We start from the raw sequence: 12052 nt of genomic DNA, 5'->3' as shown, positions 1-12052 counted from the left end.
ATATGTACAATGTAGTTCAGTTCCCATGTGGATGGCAGGCATAGTAACACGTGTGATAATGAGAAAATCAGCGAGTTATTCTTCTTTTATATTATCTCGTTAAAGGCAACAGGATCCACTGAGACAAACCAAAAATCCCACTCATGGTAACCCTCCTCTCTCTCTCTCTCATCAGTCAGCTGCACACCTCACCAGGATGTATAAGTCTAGTCATCTTCTTAAATGTCTGTCAATCCTGTCCCCCCACTCCACTTTTATTAGTCCATTTGGAGAGTTCCTTGCTAGCGATTTACAACAACATGGGATCTTTCTTCATCCCAGTTTCTGTCTTTTTCCTTTTTTCAATGTTATAAGTTATCTTACTAAATTTAGATTAGATAGTGCTTAGATATTTGCAATGTTTATTGTTATCTTTTAGTTATTAAGTTGAATCCTGGAAAAAAATTTTTCTAAAAAGAACATTGAAACAAACATTACATTTAAGCTAGCTGTGCTAATATCTAAAATTAAAACAAAATACCTAACATACCTTGTTAACTCCATGTAACTGATTTGCAGCCAAAAACTTGCTTCCCATCTCAGCAGCAATACCCTTCACCAATAATCACAGCATCACGACCTGGTCATAAAGTCTGATGATGCTGCCACTGTCACAGGATTCTGCATGATCCGCTAATGGTATCGCCACTTTCCCCCCTGCTCTGGTCCCTATAATTGCAAGTGCATTATCTTAAAATCACTGAGACACCTTTGAACTGAGTAATATTTGCAAACACTGGTGTATGAATCTAGATGTCTTTGTCACAGAAACAATGGAAAAAAGCAAATTTTTATGAAGACACCCCAATGAGTGAGATCGGTACTATTATATTTTTGAGTGAAATGTATATATAATTTTCTTTTTTATGCCTTCCTAAGGCATACTGTATCACTTCGTAATGTTTTTCATAATCTAACCAGAATTACCTCAAATGGTTTATTTGAATTACTTCTCTCCTTGTATTAATTTACATATGGATATGACTACATGGACTTCAAAAATGAAAACTGCTTTTCAGTCTCTTAAAACTTACTGGAGAATGAAGGAAGATAATGATTGTATTATATCTTTCTCCTCTCTCATGTTTTATTTACTCTCTCTAATTCAGCTTTACTTGGAATATTATATTATAGCCATTATGTTGTCTCTTTATAGCCTATGCAGCCCAGTAATGAATTAGGGTAGTTTTCATACAACATCAAATGGAATTGATCATTGATTGCCCAAGCGTAGAAAACTCCAAGCCAATTTGTTGATATAAATATTATTACCTTCCATCCAGGCACTTTGATATTCTAAACACTAATTAATACAAAGTCACAGAATGTGTTTACCTACCAGATGATTCTTTTCTTTCATATATTTCTCCATAGGAGTCTCTCTTGTGTCAATTAATACCTGTTACCAAATCACGGTGTATTGCCAGGAAACTGAAATTGATCATTCGCGTCATTGTTTAATTAGAAAACACAACTAAGAGTAAGAGAACTATCACTCCTTTAGAATAAAGTTCTGAATTCCAGGTTTATGTAGTTCAAAACATCAATTATTTTTTCCCTTTGTCATTATTAAGAGAGGTGTCCCATGGATAAGGCGAGGGAGGCTTTGGGGACTGTGTCCCCGTTTAGGGGACAGCAAAGATAATTAAATGGTCTAACTCCCAGTCAGATTGGTTGAGGAATTGCCTAATGATTATCATTTGCTCTCTAAGTAAAAGGACAGATGTAAGAAGAAATAAAACAATAAATATCTTCATCTATACATTAGTCTCAGTAGATGGTTTTCCATGAATTAATAAATGTCCTTTAAAATATAAATATTTCTTAGAAATATTAACTTAGTCACAGATTAATATGAACTGCCTCATTTTAGCTGATGAATTGACATTTTAGTTTTCATGACAAAGAAATTAAACTTTCAATTGATTAAAGAGAAAAGATAACATTTTTTAAATTTTTGAACAGCCGAAGGCACAGCTCTAGGGACCAAGGTATGAACTGCCTAGCAAAGAACTGACAACTTCAAGAAGTCTACAATTAGAACCATTAAAAGAATCCAATTCTATTGAGCAGATACAGAATGCTGCTCAAATTAATTTTTATAATATAATAAGTCATATGCAAAAAATATGATTCTGTCAAATATGCAGTAATTCCAACAACTATTTATTTGCATGGGACTAGAAATATATTCAGAAAGCACATTGGGATCAAGAGAAAAAAAAATCAGGTAAATATGTTCAAGTTCAATCATACATCTATAGTTTTCAATAGAAGGGGAACAGGAGAGTTGAAGATGACTGGAACCCTGGCTGTGAGTTGTATTTCTGGGGCTCACACCACCGGTAAATGAAACTGAGCTGATACACCAATACCAAAGTTAAGTCTCTTGTTTTCAAATCAGCACCGCTTAAATACAACTCTACAGTGGTCTGCAATTTTGAAAGAGAAGTTTTTCTGTTTGTAGACTGTTTTCCATACTTTTGGTACCATGAATAGGATAAAGTCATGGCAAATAATATTAATAATAAAATATCCTAGCTGTGTGTTAGCATTGCGTTATGCATTTGACAAGCAACCGTACACCTAGTTCTCACATTCTTCCACTAATTGTACTTCTCCATACTTTACACATGTGAATGTAAGATTAAGACGAGAAGCTGACTTTTTGAAAAAGATCTTCCCTGACTTCCCACAGCATTAATTAAGTTTAAATTTGAAATAGAGATCATATGGCGTTGTACTTTTCAAACATTTGGGGAAATGATTCACAGTAAGAAACACATTTCACATTGTGACCTATTTCACACATGTATCTGAAAAAAATATTTCCCAAAAATACTATTTACTTTTGCCATAAATTATGTTTTCATACTTTTCTATTCTACCTTTTTCTAAACTTTATTTACATCCTGTTGTTTTTATGTTATCTTCTTAATATATTAATTTGCTTTCATGATCCCACTGTTGGGCTTTGACCACAAAATTTGATCATTTAATTATTTGACCATTTTGATTATTAAATATTTTTCTATAATTTCTTTGGTTTCCAAAGCAAACTAGAATTTCTTTGATGGCAGACATTACCATGCATTGTTGCATCCCCTCCTTGTCAGACTTTAATAATTTGTGATCTAATAAAATTTTACTTCACTTCTGAAAATTCATAATCTTGGTTAATCAGAAGAGTTCATGCCATGATTCACAAAAAGGGTAGACATAAGGTACAGGGAAAATGAAGCAACTGGTAATGATGATGGTTAATGATTTATCGAGAACTACTATTTCTATATATTTTATGCAGTTCTTTTTCACCATGGCGTTGGCTTTATTAGATGTTCAAAGCAAGAGAAGTACCTCGTCCTCTCCCTTGTTGCTTCATAAAATTAACCTCTATGCAGACATGTGGTTTGAATTTAAGAAAACCAGTTTTATAAACTACACATGAGATTAAGAAGCACATTTCTTCGGTTACCTTTCAGCCATTTCAGAATATAAATTTCTATAAATTTGCCCAGATTATTTTTACATTATACCTTGATTTATATTTTCTTCTTGGAAAATGATACCCATGTGAACTTTATTTTTTCTTATGTTTCCATCAACCAAACATGAATGTTTTTTCTCTAAAATGTTAGAAACATTTTTTTCCTTTTATTACTTGAAGGCACTGATATTCTATATATAGCCTCTGTATTAATCCTAGTAGACCCTTTGTGTTACTACAAATCAAAAAAGCTATAAAGAAAATACAACATCGAGTGGAAATATATACGTTTAAAATACTCTTCGTAGGTATCATGGGAACCATATGGGACTAAATGCCTCCTTTAAAAACTATAAATATAGTGAAATTCTTTAAACCTAGCATATGTTGCTTCAAACGAGACTCGGTTTTGAACAGATGTCCCCTTGGACCTGTTTTATTAAAACTAAAATAACTAAATCAGCATTAGTTATTTTTAAACGTAAGGGCCATATTTTGCCACCAAATTTTACTCAGAGATCCCACCGGCGTCAGTGGCAGATCCATGCATGGAAAAAATGGCATAATATGTATCCTAGTTTTATTTATTCCATATGTATATACAGCAGTATAAAATAATATATTACATTTACACTCATTTTACTTATGTATTATTATAGCATTCACAGTAACAAACACTATAGTTAAGGTTTAAACCCATCTTTTGTTATAATACCCTGTTTTCACTCACAGATAACTGTCTCAAAAGTGTGTTTAGAGCAGAAATCCCCTGCTTACTTTCAGCTCAAGGGTGTGTGGATGAGTTGGAAGTCTGAGTTCTATCGTTCAGAAGCTTTTGAGTCTCGTGGGAAAATTTAAAATTTTTTTTGCGTCGCGAATGCTCTGTTTGCACGCAACTCAAAAACATCTGGAGTGTAAAACTTCAAACTGGGCATGTGACAAGGTTTCGAGAAATAAAAGTCCTGTTTTTTCACAAAGTCCCGCATAAGGACTTCGCAGGGCCTAGCGGGGGGGAAAGTCCTTGAAGTGCAAACAATATAGAAAGTAATTTTACTACTCCATGGCATAAAATATATGGAATTCTGTCTTTTTCTGTTTTTCCTCGTTAAAAAGGAATGTAAGAAGGATGTTAAATGCAAAGCCTTCACCGCTAAAAATTTCAAGTTGAAAAAGGGAAAGAACCCAAGGAATGGCCATATGAAAAATATAAGGTTTTCAGAAAAATTACCAAGTATGCCGACGTTTTAAGTATTTTCTGAGATCCTCGGCTATGAAAAGTGCACGTGAAGATGGGAGGAGCAGGGGAAAAGCTCGTGCTCCTATCAGCCTGGAACGTGAATCGTTTTCCTTAACCCGTTTAAACTTTGCAACATTTGACCTAATTATATGAAGGAGAAACTTTATTCCAGTATGTAAGTTTTGGAAGTTAAAATGATTCCATATAATGCAGTTATCGAAGTTTATGCTGAGCACTGTAAGGATTCTCTTCCACCCTTTTGTTGGAGAAGGGGGGCCAACTCCATTCTAAAAGATCTGACAGCAGATTATAACCCTATGAAGAAGTGAAACAGGAGAATGAGTGCTTAGGCTATTTAAATCTTCTATATCACCTAGTTTGCAATGTTTGGTAAAGGCTTTGCATTTAATATCTTCATAAAATAAAATATACATATTTCCTTAATACTTCCCCCAAAAGATGATTCACATATTGAAACAGACATTATTATATATGTACAGTAATTCCTTTGTGATATTTAAATATTTAACTTAAAATGATTCCACAAAATTATATTCACAGTTAAAAATTAGAATTTTACACGTGGCTGAAATATTTCTAAAAATTGTCATTTGACATACCTTTGAAACATTAAGACACTGTTTCCACAGGAAAATATTTTGACTTTTAACTACTCTAAAGCTATGTTAACAAGGAGTAAATATCATATTATGCCCTTCTGAAATAATTTATTGATGAAATGCTGTCTTCTAATTTGGATATTATTTCTGTGATATGTATAAAATTATGAAAATTGGATATTAGGATGAGTAGAATAAATAGAAAACCTGTTTTACAATCCTTTGCATGTGAAGCTAATAAATGTTTATTTGGAAACCTTAAATCAGTTATTGGTTGCATTTTCTATTCAATAGTCCCCCATAATAATATATAACAATTTAGCCAATATATTAAAATCATACCCTTATTCTGTTGTAACTTCTGATTTATTCTGGATGTTGTAGTTGATTAACAACTTAATCATTTAGTATCTCATATTTAAATATTTTACTTGTCCCAAAAATTAGGTAAAACTTTGTTTCTGTAGGTTGAAAATAAAATTTAGGAGCTAAAATGTAAATTAGTATAACTGTTTACTGTGGTATATTAAAAAACTAATACACAAATATATAAGAAGCTGATCCAAGATCGATTATATACAATAATATATAAAGGGCTAAATAATTAAAGAAAAATTTTAAGTCAAAAGAATTAATATAACTATTAAATATAAAGTGAGTATAACCTTATTTCCCATGCAAATAATAAGGCAGATGGATGTGTGTTTTCCCCATAGTTGTAAAATGATAAATAAAAGATTTTAATTAAAGCAAGGTGATTCAACAAAAAAATCATTTTCTTGTTTAAAAAGCAATCACAACAAACACCTTTTCTAGTTAAATTATAGAGAAACATTTTCTTACTAAAATAGTCCACCATTCAAAATATTAATGTAGCAATGCCAAAAGCTTGAAATATTTGTTCTGCTGCACTTAGTGAACATATGTGCTTTTTGTGTCATAGATGATGAACTAACCATATATTTTTAAAGGGTCCCCAAAAGACTGGAACATTACACACATTACTTTGTCATATAAACTGATTGTGATTATGACATTAATATCTAACTTGATGACAGTCCAATAAGTGATACCAAGATATCACTCAAATATACACATCAAGGACCTGTAAATATACAAATGAACTTTAATGTTAAATCTAAGGAAAATAGTCCCACTTAAATGTCATAAAATTAGATGGAAAACATTTGTTATGTGTTAATTTTTAATCTATTCTTTAATAACACAAGATAGCTCAAACTATTATTGTAAAATAAGATCAGGTAAAAATTAAGGGAATTATTTCCAAGTCGGCAAGTAGGTCTGTAATTTGAATTGGGCAAATCTTTAGATATAATGTTGAAGGTTGTTTTTCTTTTAATGGGAAATTGTAGAAGTTCTGTTTTTGTTGTTGTGTAGAAGATTATCACATTTTATGATTTTTCCCTCTTAAGTTTGCTATAAGCAATAAATAGCAGCAGAAAAGAAAAGGAATATATATAAAAGAAAAAACACACTTTACTGAATTTAGTAATTAACTTTGTTGGCATAAAGTAAAAGGCAGGCTTCACTTTTCAAGGCTGACTCATGAAGAATTTTCTCATTAATACAACACTGACTACATTTAAGTTATACAATTTTCACATGTAAGATAATTCTGAAACAATAATGTACCATGTTTCTATCTCCAAATTTATTAAATTTGTTTTGAATTTAAAGATTCTTTATATCTTATAGGTATTCAGTATCAGTTCAGGTATTTATATATCTCTATATATTCATATAGAGTTATAAAAAGATTTTCTATGCATGTGTTATTAGAAGTCACAAAACTATGCAAAACTATGTAAAAAAAATTCTGTGTAAGTTATATGATTGAGGACTTCTTAAAATAGTAATCTTTGATTACATATTTTACACCACAAAATGTACAGACACCCAGTGTTTGTTTGTTTGTTTCCTAACAACAAATAGAGATGGATGTAGAGATTTTTTTAGAAAAGCTTTCAATGATTCTAAATTCAAAGCCATAGAAATAGAATCGAAACAATGTAGATTGTTAGGTGTTTTGATGGTACATGTCCAGTGCTCCTCTGATAACATCGACAGCTATATCTTTGGCATTGAAAATTCAGTACAAGTTCTCGGCAAAATTTTGTAGCTTAGAGCTTCATTTTCTTTTAAACAAGGAAAAACAGGGTTGAATAAGATATGAAAACCGGGACAAAACTATTAATGCTTATTTTTCTCTTCGGAAGTTTATCTTTGGGACCCTGAATTACCTCTTACTTTATTGTATGATGTGGACTGTATGACTTCATTTAAAAACCAACTGAGTTGTACCACATTTTAGGAAAATTATATAATATAATATATATATTTATATTTATTTAGAAGCTTTGAAATAGTACAGTAAACACTTTGCAACACGGTGTATAAACTACAGAATGTCTTTGATATTTTGTGGGTCTTCAGAATACAACATTTTTATAACCCACAGATGAAAAGAACATGATCACAATCTCTCTGGGAAAGCTGGAATAGTTTGGGGGACACTTGATCACACAAAAATAATATAAAACAGTCAAGTTGAAAACAGTGATATTGCATTTGTAATGCACAAATTTCCTTCATCCTTATGACTGGCTTCTCGTGGTGAATATAAACATGGAAAGGGCTCAGTGACGAGAATTTGGAGAGAGTAAGATAGATAGTGCTGTAAACAGGCACACACTGATCGGAGAGGCAAAATCCGTTGCCTAAAGTTTCTACAGTTCTGCACATTTCAACTCATTTCTCAGGCCTGCTGAGAGCAAGGAGGTCCTATCATTGGCCACGATGGCTGCGGAGGCAATCTACGACTCAGTGACACACAACTAACTGGATGGCCAAGATAATGAAGTTGAAAAGTTGATGCTTTTGTTGGTCGACTTTGTGCAAATCATGCTGCTTCAGGGAAGTCCTGTAGAATTGACTAGCATATCCTTTTCCGTGCTGCGAAGGAGAGAAAAAAAGGAAAAAAAAAAAAAAAAACTCTAAGAAAATGAGCTCGACTTCCGGTGGTTAGAATTGAACATTATCGTAACAGACACAAATACAGTAGGAACGAGTTGTATGCCCACAGAGGACCCCCATAGTGTCAAAACAGTTCAGTTTTACCTTGGTTTCCATTGGTTACAGTCATTGTGTTGTTGGGCTTTCTGAAGAGGACAACTTTGATATTTTTACAAACAGGTTTTGCATGGGAAATGTGTACTTCATATACAAACCACCTATTATGTGAGATTAACTTTTTAAAAGTATCGATAAGCCAATCTTTACTTCACTATTCACACACGATCAAAGTATTACAAAAATGTGTGGCTCTTTACATATTTAGAACAAGTCCTTAGACTATCTATGAACAACTTGTTACATATTTAGTTTAACAAACTCTAAATTATATATATTAAATCAATATATAATAGAGAAAACTGTACCAGAAAGTGTTTCTGTGTTAAAGAAGTAAAGGATAATTCACATGTTCTAGGTTTATTTTATCTCAGTTTTCAATTCACATGAAAACCAAACCCTTTTTATGGTCTACAACTTTTTAAATGCATAAACTTACCCCCTGAAATGAATCCGTTTTCTCATAAAGAGGGTAAAGGAGAAGAAAAATTAAAAGATGTCAAATCTGGTCCAATCTTATAAAATGTATTGAAATACATTCGGATTCAATCATTCAGATCTTATGCTTTTAAGTATTGTGTGCATTTATAGTGTAAAGTCTATTTCTTCGCATCTATCCATAGCCTCTGTAATATTTGACCGCAAACACAATGAGAACGGAAACTTGCATCCCTTAGATCAATATCTGGCATGTAATAGATGTATATTAAAGATGAGTTGAAAATCAAGATCATTCAATTGTGATAAAAATCACACATAGGAATATCTCTTTAAAAAATGAAGAACTAAACTACAATGCATGACTGAATTGTTTTAATCTGGTGAATAGTTATTTTTTTTCACATATGTAAGAATATGCTGATCAGTGCAATTCCTCTGCTAAGGTATTTCCACTTATTTCAAGTAGATTATCTAATTATGTATTTTTCCTAATTTATTTTCCCTGATTTTTCATTTATTTTTACTCACAAACTGAGTTTCTGACCAGACCGTCAAATATTTCTTTACGAATTCACCTTTTAGCAGAGACACAGCAATTAACATCATAGAGGTCAGTCACCATGATGACCAGAAATTAAGGTGCAAATCAAAGGATGCATGTACTGTGTAGTAACCAGTACTGAGAATAATGAAAACATATTTTGTTTTCTATCATATAATATCATGAACTAATAAAGGAGTTAGCAACAAATGGGACCACACGGTGGCTATTATAACTTACCTGGTCAAATGCTACAGAGAATATTCTATTAGCAAATAGAAATTGTTTAAAAAGAACGTTTTTAAAGAATCAAATCCTATTTTTTCTATGCTCTTGAATTTGATTCCCTGTTTTATGATAAACTTGAGAATAAATGATTCAAATATATTTTGTTTGTATCAATCGGAGTTTGAAGTTCTTCAGTAAATTAGGATAGTTACCACAGAAATGCAGGTTTAGAAAATAAATTGGAATAAATAATTGCAGTGATCAAATAACTTATGCTCCAAATTGAACAGTTGTGTAAGAGAAAGTGAGAACTGTTAACAATTACACAGGGTATCATCTTGAAAGAAATGAATATGCCAAAAAGCTAACTTGTAGCATAAATTCATAATTAGTCAACCTAACACATCTTTAAACCTGCAAAATATCTCGAATTAGGTTAAAAAATTAGTTATGAGACAAGCTATTAGCCTTGATGTTATATGTTCATTTGACTTAGACTACAAAAAGAAATTATGTTATTAAAGTGATTCATGGTTATAAGAACCTAGAAGTTTAGCACTTCATGCTCAACATGTTTAATATAAACATAAGCTGAGAAAGCATGTATCAGTCACTGCTTAGGGTTACTGTGGTCTGCACCTATTCCAGTATTGTCTGAATAGTATCATCACCTTCTGTAAGCACACCTTCTCCGACCTCTCTGTTAATTCAGTAATGCAAATCTAAACAGGACACGGGTAAGGGCAGAGATTGAAGGTCAGCGCAAATCCGAACGAGGAGGGACGACTTCCTCCCTCACAGAAGCTAATTCGCCAGCTGGGAAGTACTGTCTGACAAGCCAGGGGAAATGAAATAGGATATTATTACTAACTAAAGTCACAGTCACACACATTCTGTTCCAAGGCCTTGAAAGGGTGACTGTGAATACTGAATAATCATGACTGTTTTGGGACTGCATCAGTTAATAGTGGACAAGTAGAGCACACAAATATCATTTTTTAAAAATCAATGTTATTACATTTTAGAGGCAGTGCCTACGGCAGTTACCCCACAGTGTTCACTATTATGACTATGCATGTGCTGAAGCATTTCAGGCTGGAGAGAATGGGTCAAATACGCTGAATCTCTCTGTTTTCTGATACATTCTATATGTTTTAGAATTATCATCACCATATGTGGGGAATTGGTCACTTGATGAGAATGAAAGATTTTCTTTTCAATCAAATCTAAAGTAATAGGAATGAGTAATAGTATTCCTTTCCACCCCTATTTATTCATTCACTGTGCTTATTCTTCATAGTGAGTCATAAAATGTTACATAGGAGACATTCATCCCACTGTCTGAACTACAAATAAAAAATCACTCAATGGGAAGTGATATTCAAATATCTACCTTCTTATAATTTGCACATATATGTATGTATATTTAGCATTTTTGTGTATATATAATTTTAATGAAAGTTTAATGATGCATATTTTCTTATATTGTGCAATCCTGTTATTGCCTTTGATAATTTGTAAAGTATAATATTAAACTACAGAACTTTAAAAAAGTCTAATTAATGACTAAAGAATGACTATAAACATTTATGTTGCAAAAGCAGTTGTAAAAATGTCAGTGCTGATAGCCTACTTATACCATGCTTAATAACATAATAGCCCAGTAAAAATAATTTTGTGTAATCTACTAACATGACAATTTAATAATTTCAAAATCCATGTTCCTATACTTGCGTAACAAGAAGCAAAATAACCTTTATATTTTATGATGGTACAAACCACAGAAGCTAAAGCAATAAATAAAGCTTGTCAAGTGACCTAATCTATTTCTGCAACTGAAAAATAGAACGGCCTTCAAACATCCCAGGTGATTGAGACTCTCCACTGCAGTGAAATACTTCAGGGGCTGAGATCAGTAACCTACTCCGGAGCTCATCCACATGTTTAATGAGTCTCCCATCAGGACACTTCTTTGTATCTAAGGTGAATCTGGCATCCGAGAGCTTAAGCCCATCACCCCTTGGAGAAGTCAGAAGCACCTGCTCTCCGTTCTCTGTGTTAAGCAGATCGTAAACTGAAAGACAGAAACATCACAGGGTTCCTTCTAAACAGAGGATCCACAGGCTTTTATGAATTTCTGTACACTTGGATGTGTTAGTGTGTACGTGTTTGTGTAATGTAAAACTGCCTTCTCACACAGGCAAGAGCACATTTACAGCTCGCCCCAAAGGAAGTGTCTGCTCTGAGTTACTGTGAGCGTGTTGGCTACCTCTCATGTTTTTAACAGGGTAGTGTAACTAGAGTTACTC

The 12052-nt window shown here is 32.6% G+C and overlaps 1 protein-coding gene across 1 annotated transcript in view; it reads right to left on the bottom strand.

Moving 5' to 3' along the window:
• Positions 1-7105: 7105 nt before the first annotated feature.
• PCDH10 (protocadherin 10) overlaps positions 7106-12052 on the bottom strand; it is a 38925-nt gene continuing 33978 nt past the window's right edge. The window contains exon 5 of the mRNA XM_090288949.1: positions 7106-8356. Within this exon, the coding sequence (XP_090145075.1) occupies positions 8337-8356 (20 nt within the window). The 3' untranslated portion in view covers positions 7106-8336. The remainder of the gene's footprint in view (positions 8357-12052) is intronic.

The sequence above is a fragment of the Furipterus horrens genome, unplaced genomic scaffold, assembly GCF_987537825.1.
Source record: "Furipterus horrens unplaced genomic scaffold, mFurHor1.1.pri manual_scaffold_10, whole genome shotgun sequence".
In the NCBI taxonomy this organism is placed as follows: Eukaryota; Metazoa; Chordata; class Mammalia; order Chiroptera; family Furipteridae; genus Furipterus; species Furipterus horrens.
Note: the sequence above shows the minus strand (reverse complement) of the source record. Positions and strands in the feature narration are given on the sequence as shown.